Source organism: Heterocephalus glaber, unplaced genomic scaffold (assembly GCF_053883595.1).
Source record: "Heterocephalus glaber isolate CG9 unplaced genomic scaffold, H.glaber_assembly_v1.0 deba00000546, whole genome shotgun sequence".
Classification (NCBI taxonomy): domain Eukaryota; kingdom Metazoa; phylum Chordata; class Mammalia; order Rodentia; family Bathyergidae; genus Heterocephalus; species Heterocephalus glaber.
Window position 1 is genome coordinate 35,725,448 of NW_028258147.1, and position 20,929 is coordinate 35,746,376.

General features: G+C 35.6%; 1 protein-coding gene across 2 annotated transcripts in view; it reads right to left on the bottom strand.

Moving 5' to 3' along the window:
* Positions 1 to 319: 319 nt before the first annotated feature.
* Positions 320 to 20,929, bottom strand: part of Gtpbp10 (GTP binding protein 10) — a 30,861-nt gene continuing 10,251 nt past the window's right edge. For both annotated transcript variants that reach the window (XM_004862387.3, XM_021242650.2), the window contains exons 5-10: positions 20,539 to 20,612; positions 18,868 to 18,920; positions 17,156 to 17,263; positions 16,365 to 16,442; positions 4,604 to 4,727; positions 320 to 2,430 (exon numbers count right to left, since the gene is read on the bottom strand). In XM_004862387.3, the coding sequence (XP_004862444.2) occupies positions 2,168 to 2,430; positions 4,604 to 4,727; positions 16,365 to 16,442; positions 17,156 to 17,263; positions 18,868 to 18,920; positions 20,539 to 20,612 (700 nt within the window). In that variant the 3' untranslated portion in view covers positions 320 to 2,167. The remainder of the gene's footprint in view (positions 2,431 to 4,603; positions 4,728 to 16,364; positions 16,443 to 17,155; positions 17,264 to 18,867; positions 18,921 to 20,538; positions 20,613 to 20,929) is intronic.

Genomic DNA, 20,929 nt, shown 5'->3' on the forward strand with positions numbered 1-20,929 from the left:
CCTGAAATATAATACCCTTGACCTAATTTATCTCATTATAAAGCAAACTTTCCCCTTGATTACATAACTAATTTTTCATTTAAAAGAAAATAAAGTTCAACCTATTATGATAAATACTATACATGTTAGATACCACAATGTTCTCCTCAAGGATGCACTGCATATGATGATGATCCCACAAGATTCTATCAAGTAGTGATTTTGTAGCTTAGTTTGTGTAAATACACTCTACAGTTTCACAACAATCACCAAAGGATGGCTTCTTGGACTGCATCCCTATCATTAAGCAACCCATGTGGTATATCACAAAAGTACAATATAATAGGTACTGATACTTTAATTCATAGGTGAAATTTTCAGTGCACAAATTCAACTCCACAGCATAATATAGTACAATATTTGACAGTATACATTTGTATTTTATGATGATAAATAAATCTGATATGGCAAGTTCTACCAAGAATTATCAGGATTCAGTAAAAAAAAAAAGTGTTTTTTTGGAGATGGGGTCTCACTATGTAGTTCAGGCCAGTCTTGAACTATGTAGCCCCCAAGCTGGCCTTGAACTAACAGCAATCTTCCTGCCTCAGCCTCATGAGTAATGGGATTACAGGCATGTACCACTACACCTAGCAGACTTTACTAAGCATTAAATTCCAAAATAACTTCTAATAGGAAGTAGAATTTAAGAATTTTTTAAAGCTCATTAACTTGTGTTTTAATAAAGCTGGAAAAATTTACATAAATAAATCATTTGGGTAAGGATATATGCATAAACACTTTTGCAAGGACATAAACTATCAACAGTGCCTTTCTCTGGAAAGATTAAAGGGCCTCTGGCCGGGGATTTAGCTCAGTGGTTTCACCACCTGCTGCGCAGGCGCAAGGACCCGAGGTTGATCCCCGGTACCAAAAAACAAAAGATTAAAGGGCCTCATGCAAAAAGGAGATATTTTTTGCTTAAATGCTTTTGTACTGTTTGAATATTTTATAATATGTACATTTTGTAATAAGTCATTTAAAAGGAAAATTCTATTGTATTTTTTAAGCACCTAGGCAGAAATTTAGAATTTGTAATAATCTATATAATATGTAGATGATTAATACTGTTCAAGGTTTTCACTTTCTATTCTCTCTTTACTAAAATATGAAAGTGGACAATGAAACAGACTTAAGAAAATGAAACATGGATCAGTCTCCTACAAAGCATGAAAATATACTCATATTTAGGAAAGAAAAATTTTCCAAAAACTCAGTCACAAACACTGATCTGCTGGCTTCTGTTAGATACTATCTTTGATCTTTATTATCACTGAATATGTGTTCAATCTTAGGGTTTTGAGGTTTTCCACAAAGAGAACTATTATATATTAAATGCAACCAGGTACATGATAGAGCCTGCCCCCAAATGCAAACCCTAGCTGCTTATTCTACTAATCCATTTAAGAAATCATCCTGTGCAATTAAAAACAATGTTCTCAGTAGGTACCTAATAAAGGAATATCAGCGAATATTATCACAGGATTAGCCCTAAACTTGTAAAATGTAAATTTTTTTAAGCTCTGTTAACTTTTATTATTGATATACTTAACTACAAAAGAATAATTTAAAAGGTATAGATCTTGAATGATGGCACGTATAACATCAGTAGTAGTACTAAAAAAGTGTGGAAAAGCTTGCTACTTAATAGTTTCAATACCTTTTTAAAAATTGACACATAAAAATTATATACATTTATCACGTACAATATGGTGTTTGGAAATATGTACAGTGTCCAATAGCTCGGTCAAGATAATTAACATATGCATTTCCTCATTTTTTTTGTGTTCAGAATACTTATAACCTACATTCCTAACAACTTTCAAAATATACTATGCTGTTACAACTACAGACACTGAGCTGTGCACTAGATCTCCAATATTTATATTAAATGAAACTTTCTATCTTTTGACTAACATCTCCTTCTCCTCCATCACTCTATTCCCTCCATCTGCATCTATGAACAAATATTTTAGATTATACATAAGTGAGATCATGTGGTATTTGTCTGTGACTGGCTTATTTCTCTTAACATGATGTTATCTAGGTTCATCCATGCTCTCACAAATGACATGATTTCCTTCTCTTTGGACCACATACTAATTCACAAGTACTATTTTTACCAGAGTTAAATTATATCCTTTCTGGAACTAGTGACAGCATTCTTTAATGATGGCTCATTGTACAATAACGTATCAGAAATCCTCAAATTAAGCAACTGTTTCTTATAATATGCCTCATTTTCCTGGCTGGCATGTTCATCTAGTGATTTCTTTATACAGTTCTTCAATTCTTCAATTCCTTCTCCAGTAACAGCAGAAATAGGGATGATATGTTGGAACTCCATAGTTCTCTCTGGAATCATGTTCTTCTGAAATAAATGCAGAAAATCTGAAACAAAGAATATAAAGCTAAGGTGATTTCTATTGTCTTTGACGTGTGATGTACGTGTATCAACTCCGAACAAGGGATATAAACATGTACTGCAAACATGTACAAAGGAGGGTGTGTGTGTGTGTGTGAAGAGATGGGGGGATAAAAAAAGGAATTAAGATGTGTATGTACATGTACCAACTTCCCACAAGGGATCTAAACATTATGTACTACACATTTGTACTAATAAAGTAAAATCTAAAAAAAAATTAATCAAAGCTATATTAGAGGGTTGACTTGTGAAGCATGGAACCAAGCTGTATTTAAGTCCCTTTTCTCCTTTCTCTCTCTAATAAACTATGGAACACTTAGATTTTACTAATGACAATAAGGTTCTTGTCACATAAGGTACTTAGTAAATATTTTTGGACCAATATGCTTTAAAACAATAAATAGAAGATGAATTGTGAAGATACATATTCACAGAAGTAATAAAATTTGCTTTTGGGGGCTCAATAAGGTAAGGCAACATAAGTACTTTGAAAGAAAGTTTCTGCAATATTAGTAACATCATTTATAATTTGGGACATTCTAGCTGGCATTGTATACTCATGTACTTTTACTTTCTTAAGTGTATGTTTATCATCACTGATGCCAAGATCCATACCAAAACTGAAGGGGGAATAGGAACAGTGCAAGCAGAGATCATTTCAGATTGCAATCTACTGCTCTCAAGAGCAAACAGATGTTCTATTACTTTTTCCTCTTCCCTACCTCAGTGGCCACGGGAGGGAGGACAACACACTGATTGGATAGGTTAACAGTGACAAGACCTAAACAGGCTAGACTGAAAGAGATTGGACAAGTCAACATGGAGTGTGGTTTCTGAGATCTGTAGGAAGCCCAGGAAAATCCAGAGAAGCTCACTCAAGAATTACGATGGTATAGAACAGTTGTAAACTCTTGAGTTACCCTCACTTTTGGTGTCACCCCTGAAAATTCCTTTCTCTGCAGAAGACCAACTAGAGAACAGAACTAGTGACCTTATAAAGCAAATGATACTAAGGAATACAGACCATTTACTAATATTAGGGGATATTTATACTTCAGGAATGAATTATTAATTCAAGGAAAGCCTTAACATATAATGTTGAAAAAAGTTTGAGAGAGGAAAGGAGCAGGACCTTCTGGCACTGTCTGCTTTTCCTAATACATAGTAATCTATTTCCCCCAACCTTTACTCCAAACAAAAAAACCCCAAAGAAATTAGTATTATTTAAAAATATAGAGCTGGGTATGGTGGCAGACATCTGTAATCCTAGCACTCGGGAGGCTGAGGCAAAAGGATCACTCCAAGTTCAAGGCCAGCCTGGTCTACATAGTGAGTTCAAGACCAGCCTGAACTACATAGTGAGACCCTGTCTCAAAAAACAAAACAAAACAAAACAGAAGACGACGCTGGCCATTTACTATGTAACCTATCTTTCCTCATTTGTGCATGAGGTCCTCTACTAGATTCAGAAACTGAAAGCATCCTCACCATAGGATGTATGTGTTCTATAAGTGTCCATACTCAAAACTGCGGAGATTGCCTTTAAGTTTCTTTACAAAGTTGGCCCTTTATAAAATTTCAGATAAATCCTTCTGGCATAACAACATCTATTTTTCCATGTAACATATGGTAAGAGCTCAAGTTCATTTCAGAAGATTGATAACTCTTCAGAGATCTATAGCATTGGTGTTCCAAAGAAAGATACCTCTTCAAACTACTGCCTCTGTTCTTGTATTTATGGTGTAATAGGGAAATGAGGCTCTAGAGCTTGTGATGTATGTTAATTACAGTGAAAAATTTCCCAGGTAGATGCTGACTTTTTCTTCCTTTTATCCAAATCCAAGCACTTTTAAAGAACCCATCTGAAGTCTTATTTCTTCATAATGCCTAACCTTTTCAGATCAAATTAATCATTCTTTGGTCCTTTAACTTATAGTCTGTATGACACATTACAGAGCTTCATAATGACTATGTTAAAATGTTATTGAAATGTTTAATATGGTATATGTTCTTTCTTCAAAGATACTTTTTTAAAGATAGAAACTATCAATTTTCTTTACCATTGATTATAACATTTAGCATTCACTGCACACAATAAGTACTTACTAAATTGGAATTAAGTGAAATGAGTGGGTTTACCTTTAGGATTCTGGAGTTGGCTCATCAGTTCATGAAATTTATCATGGGCATTTGGCAAGTCCATTTTATTAACTGCCAGGAGTGCAGGTTTCATCTGAAGCTCCTCTTTGTATAATTCCAACTCCTTTAAATTAAGAGAAAAATCAAAAAAATTTATAACACTATCTATATAAATTAAACACTTAATAATGTCTTTCTTTAATAATTTGAGAAATCTATCTTATTTTTTGCAGTACTAGGATTGAACCTAGGGCCTTCCAAATGTAAAGCATACTGAGGAGCTACATTTCCAAACCTTACCTGGGAAATCTAAAATCCATTCACATCACTGAAATGCAGTAAGTCTCAAAAAGCTATAAAACAAAGGAAATTCAGAAAATGCTTCTAGTTAGGGCATGTAATAGTACATGTTAGCTCAAGTGGCTACCAAGAGATAGCTGATTTTATGTCTACAACCAAGTGTAGGTATTTGGATTTCACAGAAACAAAATTCTTCAATACTGATAATTTAATAGTATATCTACAGTATTCATGGAATACTATATTGTCTTAGTTAGTTTACACGTTGCTGAGACAAAATACCTAACACCCAAAGGAGGAAAGGTTTATTTGGCATAGCAGGGCAGGCAGAAGGCAGCAAACAAGCAACGTGTGTAGACAGTAGTTTCTTTCTGTCCCTTTATATTTTATTTAGGCTGTCTGCCCTTACGGTGGGTAGCACTTACACACAGAACTATGGCAAACCAATCAGTGGACTAATTCAGCAACTACACACTCTTAATCCCAGCACCACACACTCTAGATCTATCTACTTTGAAAAGCCCTACCTATGATGGCATGAATTTTTAGGGGAACATTTAGACACAAGCACCTATATATTTTTTTTTGTACTGTTTTCTTGTTATTGAGGAGTTCCTGACAAATTTTCAGTTTTGCTTTTTTAAACAATACTAGGATTGAACCTAGAAGCTACATCCTCTGCCTATTTTTTATTTATCTTAGTATTCTTTATGATGCCGGGGATGGAACCTAGGACCTTGTGCCTGTGAGGCAAATGCTCTACCACTACCCTATTTTTTAATTTGAAACAAGGTCTTGCTAAGTTGGCAAAGCTGTTCTCAAACTTCTTATCCTCCCGTCTCAATCTCTTAGAGTGGTGGGATTATAGGTATGTGCCATCATGCCTGGCACTTTTTTTCTTTCTTTTGAGTTGGGTTTTTGCTGTTTCCTAGGCTGTCCTTGAACCCTAGATCTTCTTACCTCAGACTCCCAAGTAGCTGGGATTTAGGCATCATATCCTGATGAGTTTCTAATACATTTTGGATATTAAGCCCTTATCAGATGGATAGTTTACAAATATTTTCTCTCATTTATTAGGCTGTCTCTTCACTGCTGATTGTTGACTTTGCTGTGCAGAAGCTTTTTAAATTTAATGCAATCCCAATGATCTACTTTCACTTTTTTTCATTGTGCTTTAAGGATCATATCCAAAAAAAGCATTGCTCAGACTATGTCAGAAAACTTTTCCCATATATTTGCTTCTTTTATAACTTTCAAGTCTTACTTTTGCTGGAAATATAGCTCATGGTAGAGTGTGTGCATTAAAAAAATTCTTACTGTGAGTCTTTAATCCATTTTGATTTGACTTTTGCATATGAAATGGGATGATAGTCAAATATGCATTTTCCAGCAGCATTTACTAAAGATACTATCATTTCCCCATTTCTGTTCTAGGCATCTTTGTCAAAGTTCAGTTGACTGTAAATATGTGGATTTATTTCTGTGTTCTATCCCACTAGTCTTCATGTCTCTTTTTATGCCTGTACCATGTTATGTTGATTAATATAGCTTTGTAGTTGGTCTTGAAATTAGGTAGTGTAAAGCCTCTAGCTTTGTTCTTTTTAATCAAGATTGCTCTGGCTATTTGGGGTCTTCTGTGGCTCCTTATAAACTTTCAGATTTTCAATTTGTGTGAAAATTGCCATTGGAATTTCAATAGGGGTTACACGTTGAGTGTGTAGATTATTTTGGATAGTATAGAACTAATTAAAAATGGGTAATAAATTTAAATATACATTCCTCAAAATTACAAGTGATCAACAGATATATGAAAAATGTTCAGTAACATCAGTCACCAGGAAAACAAAATTTAAATCAAAGATACCATTTTATACCTGTAGGATGGCTATTATCAAAAAGAAATAACCAGTGGTTGCAAGGATTTGGCGAAAAAGGAACCCTTATACACTGTTGTTGGAAATGTAAATTAGTACAGCCATTATGAAAAAGTTTCCTCAAAAAAATTAAAAATTAGAATATACCATATGACCCAGCAATCCCACCACGAGGTATATAGCCACAGGAAATGAATCAGCATGTCACTGCACTCCCATGTTCACTGCAGTAATGTTCACAATGGGCAAAAAATAGAAAAAACCTAAGTGTCCACCAACTGATGAAAGGATAAAGAAAACGTAGTACAGGGCTGGGGATTTAGCTCAGTGGTTCCACCGCCTGCCTCACAAGCGCAAAGACCCGAGTTCGATCCCCAGTACCAAAAAAAACCCCACCAAAAACGTGGTACACATAATGGAATACTGTTCGGCTTAAAAGAGAATGAAATCTTGTCATCTGTGCAAGCACAGATAGAACTGGAGATCCATTAGGTTAGGTGAAAAAGAGCTAGGCAGAGAGTAAAGTACCAAGTGATCTCATTCATACGTGGAACCTAAAAAAGCTGATGTCCTAGAACTTCAGAGTAGGATGGTGACTACCAGAAGGGTGGGGGTGTGATGTAGGGAGGCAGGGGGAAAAGACTGATCATTGGGTACTAAGTTACAGTAAAAGAAGTTGTGGTGTGCTACTGTATAGCAGGATGATTACTGATAACAATGACGTACTGATCATTTCAAAAAAGCTACAAGAAAGGATATTGAAAGTTTTCACCATAAAGAAATGATGTTTGAGGAGATAAATGTCTAACCTGATTTAAACATTACACAATGTGTACATGTATCAAACCATTACACGGTACTCCATTAATATGTACCATTTTATGTTTTTGTGGCAGTCAAAGAAATTTTTTTAAATGGGCAAAGAATCTGAATAGATTTCTCCAGAAATATACAAATGGCTAATAAGCACATGAAAAAATGCTTAGCATCATTAATTGTAAGAGAAATGTAAATCAAAACAGCAATGAAATAATACAGCACTCCCACTAGAATGGGTTAAATTAAAACAACAGACAGAGCAGACTGGTGAGGACTTCAGGTGCTTGGAGCTGAGGCTGTCAGCCCCCGTCCCCCATCCCGCCTCTGAGCAATGAGTGGAGCCACAATGCCCCCACCCCTGGCTTCCTGGCTGTGTTGGTACCTGGTTCCACACTGCAGAGACACACGGGGTCATAAAGGCCATTGTCCTGAGCTCCAGATGAGAACAACAGAATGAGGGTCTCTATCAGGCTCCTTGATGAAAATTGAAGCCCACTGGAAAAGTGATGAGAATCTCTGCAATAAAGGCACACCAGACCACTGAAGTTGTTAAGTAGGAGGGATCATCACCTGCCATCGGAACCTGCAGTAGAACCTTGAGTTCAACCCTGCAGGAGGGCAGGGAGCTCAACTTGGGACTTGCAGGCAGGAATCAGCCTGACTCTCAAGGGTTTGCTCCTGGCTTGCTGAGACTAATTGACTTATATCTGCACACTGCTGTTCACATTGTCTATTGTGACAACAGAGACATACCCTGAAGGAGGCCCTTCATTTTTATCCTTTGTTAGTCTCAAAATTATTATTTTTTAATCTTATTTTTAATTTTTATTTTTTTCTACTCTTTTCAAAATTTTCTTTTTGTTTTCTTTCTCTTTTTTTCTTCTTTTCTTTCTCTCTCTTTCACTCTCCCACATTGTTCTTCATCTCCCTTTTTGTTCCTGTTCCAGCCCTAATTCAGATTTCTTCTTTCTTTTTCTTTTTTTCCTTCTCTAGATTGTCATGAGTTTTAAAGGGAAGTAAAGTTTCTAGCCTCCCTATTGCTGTTAGGTTGTTCTGTTCTTGTCTTTGTTCTTGCATTCTGTCTTTTCCCCTTGTCTTCAACAGTTTCCTAGAGTTGCGTGATCTTCCTCTGTCATCTGGCCTCACTACTAACCTTTCCCTATCCTTCTACCTATCCCTCCTTCCCCAACTCCTTCTAAGTCCCCATCCTGAAGGGTAAAGTTGCTATATTGAAGAGTTTATTCACTATAAACATATTTTGTGTGGGGCCTCAATTTTGATTTAATTCACACAGTTAAAGGTGATAGATGAGTAACTACCACACACTGTTATTTTCTAAGCTGTGCTTGATGGTATTGTGTTGCCGATCGTATCACTTGGGCTAAGATGTTGTCACTGATCTAACCAGCTGTCCTTCCTGGTATAATGAAAATGAGATACCTTCAGTCATTAGAGACTCAAAACCTAAAGAACAGCTATGTCTAGAAGACACCTCTGAGCAGAAATCATTCCATAAGGGTTCTAAATACAAGCAACAAAGATAATTACAATAAGCAACTTGAAAGTATTAACACAGGAATTAAACCAAAGACAGTACCAACAACAAAAATAGAAATGACAAGAAATTTAAGCAAGGCACAAACCCAGACTTCCAGCCACCAAAGGCAAATTCTGGGGGAAATGAGGTAGAAAAGTCTAATAATCAACCACCTGGACACCTTGAACTGATAGCACAGGAAGTAACAAAACACATGAATGAGGCTCTGGAAAAATTCAAAGCAGAAATAATCTCCCAGATTAAAAAAAATAGATGAGTTCAGGACCATGATGGAAACCATGAATGCCCAACAGGAAAGAAATGGAATCCATGAAACAGATTCGAACATATGTCCAGGAGATTAAAAACTCTATCGAAAGCATACACAGCAGACTGAGCCAATCTGAAGACAGAATATCAGATATAGAAGACAGGATGGTCAGTGACCATGAAAAGAGAGATCTCTTAAAAATAGTAAGGGACCATGAGAAATCAATCCAGCAGCTCCTACATGATGCAAAGAAGAATATAAGACTGAGAGGAGTCCATGAAAAAGCAGAAGAAAGTACAAATGACATTAAAAAAAACTGTTCACAGAGCTAATGATAGAAAACTTTGCAAAAAGAGCTAAAGAATTTGACATACAGATAAGTGAGGCATATAGGACTCCAATTAGTGATGATCAAAAAAAAATCTACACCTAGACATACAATAATCAAGATCTCTGAAAGCCAACAGAAGAACAAACTACTACAAGCAGTGAGAGAAAAGAAACAAATCACATGCAAAGGAAAGCCCATCAGAATCACAGCAGACTTCTCAACACAAACACTCAAGGCAAGGAGAGCCTGGAGTGAGGTATTTCAATCCCAAAAAGAAAACAACCTTCAACCTAGACTGATGTATCCTGCAAAACCATCTTTCAAAATTGATGGGGAAATAAGATACTTCCATGGCAAAAAACACCTGAGAAATTCATGAATACCAAACCAGTACTCCAAACAATTCTAAATAATATCCTAGAAAAAGAAAATGGAGGTCACAGCTCCATGAGGCCCAACAGAGCAAATTCACCAGGCAAGGCAAGAAATTAAAGGAGAGGGAGAAAAATAAAAAAGAACGAGAGGAAAATAACATGACAATGATAAGCCAATACATAGCAGTTGTAACCATCAATGTTAATGGCCTCAATTCACCAATCAAAAGAAATAGACTGACAGAATGGATTAAGAAGCAAAATACAATATGCTGTATATAAGAAATGCACCTAGTTCAAAAAGAAACTCATAGACTGAAAGTAAAAGGATAGAAAACAGTTCTCCATGAGACAGGAACCTGGAAAACAGCAGGGGTAGCTATCTTATTTGCAGACAAAGTAAATTTCAAACCAAAACTAATTAAGAGAGACAAAGAAGGTCACTACATCCTTGTAAAGGGAACAATCCAAGAGGAAGAGATGACAATCATAAATATATATGCACCAAATACTAATGCCCCCAACTATACAAAACAAGTATTAGGGGACATGAAAAACCAAATAAGCACTAATACAATTGTAGCAGGGGACCTGAATACCCCACTGTCACAAACAGACATCTCATCTAGACAAAAAATCAACAACAAAATACTAGAACTGAACCAAGCTTTTGAACAAATGGACTTAATAGACATCTACAGAGTGCTCCACTCCACAAAATAAAAATATACGTTCTTTTCAGCTGCACACTGGTCATTCTCCAAAACAGACCACATACTAGCTCACAGAACGTGTTTAAGAACATGCAAAGGAACTGAAGTTATCCTGTGTATATTACCAGACCATACTACAAGTAAACTGGAGATCAATACCATACGAAACCGCAAGAACTTCAGAAACACATGGAAGTTGAATAACACTCTCCTGAACAATCAATGGGTCACAGAAGAACTTAAAGAAGAAATAAGACAGTTTTTGCAAATAAATGATAATGCCAATATAACATACAGGAATCTATGGGACACACTGAAAGCAGTTCTATGAGGGAAATTCATAGCAGTGACCCACACTAGGAAAACAGAGCGAGCTCAAATAAACAACTGAATGCTGAATCTTAAGCTCCTAGAAAAAAAAGAGCAAGAAAAACCCAAAGCTCCTACAAGTGAGGAAATCATAAGGATCAAAGCAAAAATCAATGCAATGGAGACTAAGAGAACTATAGAAAAAAATCAACGAATCGAAGAGTTGTTTTTTTGAAAGAATAAATAAAATTGATAAACCCTTAGCTAACCTTATCAAAAAAAAGTAAAGAAAAAGCTCAAATACAGGCAATTAGGAACAAAAAAGGTGAAATCACAACAGATCCAGCAGAAATCCAGAGGATCATAAATACCTACTTCAAGAACCTGTACTCTAATAAAATGGAAAACACAGAAGAAATGGAGAGATTTCTAGATAAATATGAATTACCAAAGTTGAATGAAGAAGATATAAAAATCCCAAACACCCAATTACAATCAGTGAAATTGAAAATGTAATTAAAAATTTACCAACAAGGAAAAGTCCAGGTCCTGATGGCTTCACTGCTGAATTCTACAAGACATTACAGAAGAACTATTGCCACTACTCTTTAAACTCTTCAATGAAATTGAAAGGGAAGCAATACTTCCAAATTCATTCCGGGAAGCAAGTATTACATTGATTCCAAAACCAGGGAAAGACCCAATGAGAAAAGAGAACGACAGGCCAATCTCCCTAATGAACATAGATGCAAAAATCCTCAACAAGATACTGGCAAACAGAATACAGAAGGTCATCAAGAAGATCGCACACCCTAACCAAGTCGGATTTATCCCAGGCATGCAAGGATGGTTCAACATATATAAATCAATCAATATAATGTAATATACTATATTAACAGAGTCAAGGACAAAAATCATATGATCATCCCAATAGAGGCAGAAAAAGCATTCAATAAAATTCAACACCCATTTATGATAAAAGCCCTGCAGAAAACTGGAATAGAAGGTTTTTATCTCAACCTGATAAAGGCTATTTATGAAAAACCAACAGCCAACATCATACTAAATGGTCAAAAACTGAAAACCTTCATGCTAAAATCAGGAACAAGACAAGGATGTCCACTATTACCACTCCTTTTCAATATAGTTCTTGAAACATTAGCCACGGCAATTAGACAAGAGAAAGAAATAAAAGGAGTAAATATAGGAAACAAAGAAGTTAAATTGTCATTATTTGAGTTGATGATATGATACACTACATAGAAGACCCTAAAACTCTGCCATAAGATGTGTAGACTTCATTGACAGATTCAGCAGAGTAGCTGGATACAAGGTCAACACTCAAAAATCAATAGCCTCCTTGTACACAAATAACAGACTCACCGAAAGAGAAATTAGGGAAACAATCCCTTTCACAATAGCATCCAAAAAAATAAAATATTTAGGAATCAAACTAACACAGGAAGCAAAAGACCTCTACATTGAAAACTAGAGCGCTCTAAAAAAGAGATCAAAGAGGATATAAGAAAATGGAAAGACATCCTCTGTTCCTGGGTAACAAGAACCAATATAGTGAAAATGGCCATACTTCCAAAACTGCTATACAGATTCAATGCAATCCAGATTGAAATCCTAACAGTATATTTCCCAGAACTAGAGAAAACAATCTAAAAGTTCATCTGGAACCAGAAGAGACCTAGAATAGTAAAAGCAATTCTAGGCAACAGAGACATGGCAAGGAGTATCATAATTCCCAACTTGAAACTGTACTACAAAGCCACTGTGATAAAAACAGCATGGTATTGGCAAAGAAACAGACCCGAGGATCAGTGGAATAGATTAGAAGATGCAGAAACAACTCCAGACATACTCAGCCACCTCATCTTTGAGAAAGGAACCAACCATCCCAACTGGACAAAACATAGCCTCTTTGATAAATGGTGATGGAAAAACTGGATTTCAACTTGCCAAAGATTAAAACTAGACCCATATCTATCACCATGCAATAAACTAAAATCGAAGTGGATTAAAGATCTAAATATTAAAACAGAAACACTAAACTTGCTGGAAGATAAGTTAGGTAGAACTCTTGAAGACACTGGCATAGGAAAGGACTTTATGAAGAAATCCTTCCATAGCACGGGAAGTAGCACCAAGAATCAACAAGTGGGATCTCATCTTTTCCTCCTTGTTTTTTTTTTTTTGGTACCGGGGATTGAACACAGGACCCTGCACTTGCAATGCAGGCGGGGGAACCACTGAGCCAAACCCCTGGCCCAGGATCTCATCTTATTAAAAAGCTTCTGGACTGCAAGAGAAACCACCAACAGAGCTAAGAGAAAACGTACAATGTGGGAAAATATTTTTACCAGCTGTTCCTCAGACAAAGGTCTACCATCTATTATATATAAAGAACTAAAAAAATCAGATCCCCCAAATATGAAGACCCAGTTCAAAAATGGGCATCTGAAATGAACAGACATTTCTAAGACAAAAAAGTAAAAGCAGCAAATAAACATATGAAAAAATGTTCAACCTCACTTGTCATTTGAGACAGGCAAATGAAAACAATTTTGAGATTCCACCTCACCCCACAAAGAATGGCTGCTATCAAGAAATTAACCAGTATCAAATGCTGGCGGGGCTATAGGGAGAAAGGAACCCTTCTCCATTGCTGGTGGGAGTACAGACTGGTGCAACCACTGTGGAAATCAGTATGGAGATACCTCAAAAAACTAGGATTAGAGGTCTCATTTGACCCAGCTATTCCTCTGCTGTGTATCTTCCCAAAAGAATGAAAAGAATCACACCACAGTGATATATGCGCATCCATGTTTATAGCGGCACAGTTTGTAATAGCTAAAACTTGGAAACAGCCCAATTGCCCATCAACTGGAGACTGGATAAATAAGATATGGTTTTTTTATAAAATGGAGTACTACTCAGCCATAAAGAGTGAGAAACTAGAGACATTTATAGCTAAGTGGATGCCCATTGAGGCCATATTCTTAAGTGAAATAAATAGGACACACGTGTAAATACTGAATAGTTTCTCTGTATGAAAAACTAAAAATGTAAATAAAGATCAAAATGTATAATTGATATTGTGAAATAGGAAGAAAATGTTTAAAGGAATAGGGGAAGTGGGAGGGAAAGGGGAAAGGAAAGGGAAAAGGAAAAAACATGGAAACAAAGTCTTCTAAATAGGGAAGGGTGGAAAGGGTCAAGGGAGGACAGGGGAATAGGGAAAAAATTAGAACCAAGATACATTATGTAAAGGTACAAGATTCCAACGATGAATGTAACTGTATTGTATACCTAAAATGTACCAATAAACTAAATACAAAAAGAAAAGCAGACAATAACAAGTGTTGACACTAATGTGGAAAATACTGGAACTCTTATACATTGCAGGTTGGATGTAAATAGTACAGTGGTACAGCCAATTTGGAAGTTTGGCAGTTCCTCAAAATGTCAAAAAGTTAAAACCTGATACATTAATTCCTCTCCCACGTATATATGAGAGAAATGAAAACATGTCTTAAAACCACATACATAAATGTTTACAGCAATTTATTCATTATAGGTAAAAATCAGCAAACAAAAAAAATCTATAAAGTCCTGGAGGTAAACAATACCATGTTAGAGGCTTAAGGGAGGGTATGGTGTGGAGAGCGGTGTTAGCCATAGAGGATCCATGTTTAATCTTACCCTCCATAATATAGAGCAAGGAGACTATGTTATGAGGAACCACGTACTTGCCGAATTAGATTGCCCTAGAACGTGATGAACGTTCTGTAAGCCCGAGAAACAAGGAAGCCCATGAGGGTGGGGAATTCCCAAAGAACTGGTAAACAACGAAGCAGGTGTTTTGGATAAAGGTCATGGTTAATGACCTAACTCACTGAGTGTATAAAAGAGAGGTGAAAATAAACTTGCTTGCTCGGTCTTGGGAGCCCTCCCGACTCTATCTCTGTGTCTTTCTTTAGGCTCGGTCTTTGTGGGCCCTCCTGTCTCTCTGTTTCTTCTTTCTCAATCCTCACGTCCCCACTCAGGTCTTGTTCGACAGGTTGCGGCCGGACCGCGACAATATGGGATAAAATTAAGTAAAATTTAATTCAAAAAAACAAACAAAATACATAGAATACAGCATGTAAGGGTGAGGGAAGGGAAGAAGACCTACTAGGCAAGGTCTCAAACTTGCCAAAACTCACAATCAGGTTAGACTTTAACCTAACAGCAACAGGGGACCGTCAGAGTGTCTCAGGCAAGGAATAAACATGAGCTTGGTTCTTTTACAAAGATCACTTTAGCCTCATATTAAAAAATGTACTGCAGAAAACCAATACTGGAAGCAAGAAGACCAGAAAGGACCAGATACATTATTCCAGTGAAAGAGCTTGATAATTAGGACAGTGTGGTTGAATGCATGTGGATGGCTTTTAGAGATTTAGGATAGGAAACTGACAGAGTTTGATGTAGGGGCTAAGAGTGAGAATCAAGACCACGATCGAGATTTTCAGCTTACACACTCAATAAGGTGGACATGACTAAAGAGCTTTTTTTGTAAAAAGAGTTCAGTTTTATACATATTAAGTTTGAGCATCTAATAGAACATCCAATCAAGGCTGTCCAATAGGTACCTAGCCTAGAAGCACAAACAAAAGATCTGGGTATCAAATACAAATTTGACAGTCATCAGTATAGTAACTGTAACTAAAGCAATGAGAATGGGTAAGATTGTACAACTGGGTTACTACAAACTGTGAATAATGTTAGTTACAGCATGAGCAGAGGACTGGAAGGTAGCTCAGTGGTAGAGCAGTTTCCTGTCATTTGCTAAGGCTTAAGGACTGATCCCCAGCACTGGAAAAAAAAAAACAACTTAAAAAGTAGACTAAGAAATAGTCTAAGAAGCATGAATAAAATCTGAAGAATAGTTTGTGAAGCTAAGAATGGAGAATGTTTCAAAAAGAAATACACAACATGTCAAAGCTGAAGTAAGATAAAATGTGAGAAGTGTGTATCATGGACTTGGAAGCCAAGGAGGGTTTTATCCATTTCAACAGTTTGAGAAGTTGGTGAATATTAAAGTACTGAAAATAAAACATTTAAACAATTCTTGAACTGATATAAAAGTTTTAAAAAGATGGAACACATACTTACACTGATTACTATGTTACAACCATACATATTAAACCAGATATAGAACACAATAAAACAGAAAACCTACTTTTGTAAGCAGTATTATGGTTTCAAAAGCAGTTCTGTACTGAGTTTGGGAAGAAAGCTGAAATCCAGAAATATCAACCTAAAAAAAGAGAGAGAGGGAATGGAAGAGACAGTTAACACAAGAATGGTTACACTTTTCTATGTTTTGAAATGTTTTACTCAAGCTAAAAATAATTTTCAATCTGCTGATAATTCAGTAATTCACAGTAACAGAACTGAAGCATCAAAATAACTATAATTATTCTGGTAAAATGATACTCATTAATAAGAATTCATAATAATATAATCTCATCTATAACTCAAGCACCATCAATAGTTATATGAAAGAGATATATAATGTAATAATATGGCAGAATTCTTAAGGAATGAAACCTTCACAATTATGACTAAACTTGTCTGATAACAGTAACAGTATCATTTCCATCCCCATATTACATAAACAAAATTACTGTATGTACTCGTCCATCTGAATATTTAGTGAAGTGATATATGTTAGTAGTCATGCATCACCTAGCCACAGGGACATGTTCTCAGAGATCTATCAGTAAGTAACTGCATCACTGTGTGAACATCACAAATCATATTCACACAAATTAAGATATAATGTCACTAGACAATACAATCTCATGAGCCCTCTATATGTTATATGCAGACCATCTCTAACAAAAATGTGATTTTGTGGCACACAACTGCATTTTATTTCATAATTATTTTAAAATCTTACTTATAAAACATTCCTAGGAAAACTAAGTTCACTCATTTCAACATCACGTTGGTATGCATATGACTTACAACAAAAAGTAGTTGTCTAGTTCTTTCTATGTGCTTCAGGAATTTGTGGCCCATTCCTTTGTTCATATGTGCTCCTTCTATCAAACCTGGGAGATCAGCTACTGATATCTAATACAGAGTTAACAATATAATAAAAAATATTAAAATCACAGTTCACTTATATCCCAAAATTTTTATAATATTTCAAATACAATCATGAGTTACAATTCCCACTACATCTTTGAAATGCCAAGATACCTTTACAGCAAAATAAATGTGTTAAGCATCAAAATCCTTTGTTATCAGATATTAGAGTCCCATTTTAACTTATTCATCAAACAGTCTAGGGATCTGGGGTATTAGTTTATTACTTTTACATTTACTAATCACATAAATCTATACCTCCATAAACTGCTGTATGATTTTTTATAGAATTTTAATTTTTACAATCTGAATTCATTAAAGTTTGTAAGAATATTAGGCAGACATTTACTAAGTATAATTCAGTAGTTCTAAGTTTTAAATTCAATTTGTAAGTAGTATCAATGTTCCTTTTCTGTTCACATTATATCAGCAGAATTACTACTGACTGTTCTTTCAAAATATAAGGATACATTATTCCTATACTCTTTTTAGAAGTAATAAGAATGAGTGCAGAAAGGGATGAAAAGTAGTAGTTTTATAGGCACTGCTCAGTGTGGATAAGAAATCCAAAGTCTTAAAAGGAAACTGAGGCTATATGACAAACGAGTGGGCCCACAGAGTCTCAGGACCTCAAATTTCCTTCAGAGGTTCTCTTCTCTTTTAAATCAAGTCAGAGAATTCTATAAACTGACATGAATACGTCATTATCACCTAAAGTCCATATTTTACATCAGGGTCCATTCTTGGTTGTGTACATTTTAAGTGTTTTGACAAATGTATACTATTATCCACTTGTACAGTCTCATACAGAATAGTTCTGTTGCCCTAAAAATGTTCTGTACTCTGCCTTCTCATTCCTCCTTCCTGCTGGCAACCACTGATCTTTTTTGCTTTTTCTACAGTTTTTTTCAGAAATGTCATACAGTTCAAATTAAAGTGTTTGTACCCTTTTCAGATTGGCATCTTTTGTTTATAATGTGCATTCAAGGTTCTTACATATATTTTCATAAGCTGAATATCCCACTTCATAGATATAACAGTTTGCTTATTGATTTACCTACTGAAAGGTATTTTGGTTGTTTCCAAGTTTCAATAATTACGAATAAAGCTGCTAAAAACATCCAAGTGCAATATTCTATGTGGACATAAAGAAGATCCATAGCTCTTCCTTATTAAGGAAAAATTAATAACTAGATGATATTAAATCCTATTAAACTTTCCCCCCCAAAATAAAAATTAAAATAAAATAATTTCCATTAACTTTAGAAAGTGTTTTTAGGAAATGGGCAATAATCCACTATGGTAGTAAAACAGAAATTGTAATGAGAACAAACAGATGAAGAAGATACAATGAAGACATGATATTGTAGGGCATAACATCTGGAAACACAGCATCAAACCCTTACATACATGTGTACTATGATGGTGCCCAGCAGAATTAATAAAAGCACAACTTCACTTGGCATAATAAAAAAAATCTTAACTTTTTTTCACTTAGCACCACAGAAACAGGCAAATATAGTATTATGAAGTCCTAGTACTAAAGGACTTCCACTTCTAATCAAGTCTTTTACTTTAAAAATAATCACCTGTTTGAAATCATCATACATAATCTTTCCAAGTTCAGGCTTTAAAGTTGTAACTGAAAAGAAAAACAACAAATTAAGGGTAAAATAAAGGCAGGTTCTTTTAAAACTGCCTTAGCCTTATGTACAGAAATAAATAGTATTTTGTTTCTGTAAACAGTTTAACTCATATTTTTTTCTAATTTGTTGAAATGGAAGCTACAATTATCTTTGCCATTTGCAATATACTTGAAAAAGGACAAACAGCGATTTCAGTATCTGTACAGGCACAAGCCTCATCTAATTGAGCCTCAAAATTCCATCCATTACACTTTAAATGATATTTGGAGGGCTCAGAATTTAAGTTTCTACAGTTAAGTGTGGAGGTGAAGAATATCCCTTTCTAATTCAGTTATTCCTTTCTTTATCTTTTCTTTTTGTTTTTTGGTACTAGAAATTGAACTCAGTGCCTCACTCTTGCCAGGCAGGCGCTGGGCTGCTGAGCTACATTCGCAGCCCTAATTCAGTTACCAATCCTACACTAGCCTTTCCTATGCCTTTTTTAATTTCCTCCTCTTCACAAGAGTCCTATGTATTAGAATATTGCTCATGTAATTTGTAGCAATTAGTATAAAATTAACTCTTATTTAGTCAAAGTCTAGTTTTGGTTTTGTTGTTTTTTTGAGATGGAATCTCACTATGTAGTTCAGGCTGGCCTTGAACTCACTATGAAGTCCAGGGTGGCCTCAAACTCATGGTGATCCTCCTGCCTCAGCCTCTCAAGTACTTGGATTATAGGCATGTACCACCACACCCGGGTAGAGTCGTTTTTTTGGATGCCTTAATTTTATTTTCCAGGTTAATGTCATTCTATGTCTTTTTAATAATGGCAGAGATCCTATCATATTCATTCACTCTTAATCTAAGTTTTCATTATCTCTCTCACTCGAATATTAACTCGATTATTCATCATATCTCAGCCCAAGCACCATACTTCCTCAAAGGATATCTAAAGCAGTCACCTACACTCTGTCATAGAACACTTTCATATTCCTATATATTTATTGGTGATACGTATGCTTCCCCCACTCCTTTTGGACCTTGTGCTTGCAAGGCAGGCATGGTGCCACTGAACTAAATCTCAGGCCCTTTCCCCCACTCTTTGTTAGCACAACTAATGTCAGAATATTAGCTGATTTTGCTTACTATTTTTTGTAACCCTGTAACTTCACGTGGTTCCCAGAAATTTATTTGCTAAATAAATAAAAGTATTATTTCTGCCTTCCTAGTACTTATCACAGTGCTTGAGAAAGGGTAAATAGCTTACAAAATCCTAACGAAACCAAATTAATGACTGTGCGACAGAGAAGTAAATGCAATACAGTATCTAACAAGTACAAGAAACATTACTGAGTGCTACAGAGGTTCAAAGATTAATAAAAAGAAAGTCAATGTATTCTAATTGCCAAAAGAAGTTTTCTAACTAAGGCTACCCATGGAGTTGTCAGTTTACTTTTTATTTATTTATTTATTTTTTGGTACTGGGGATTGAACTCGGGACCCTGTGCTTGCGAGACAGGCAGCAGAACCACTGAGCTAAATCCCCGGCCCTGTCAGTTTATTTACATTCAGAGAAAAATTAGTCTTTAAAAATTTACCTTCACACATTAAAATATATAATCAAATTATACTTACATGCATAATCTGCAATTTCAGGTTTTGCATGAGAAACCTGACTTAGCAAAGAGGATTTTCCAGCATTGGGGAATCTGAAATAATTAAATACAACTACGCATTACAATAAATATCAATATTACTCACATTTGCTTATTTCTGAATTGAAAAAGACTTCTTGCATACCCCTGGGGTTAACAGATTACACAGGCTGGGAGTGCAGCTCAGCGATAAAGTATACACTCAGTATACACAAGTATACACTCAGTATACACAATAACCAGCAACCCCCCCCGCCCCCGGCCCAAAGAGAGTAGACCATAAATCTAAAAAATCTTGAACAAACTTATTTTTTGGAGAACAAAATGTACTTTTTTGAACAAAAGTATACTTTTTCATCATGCTAGATACT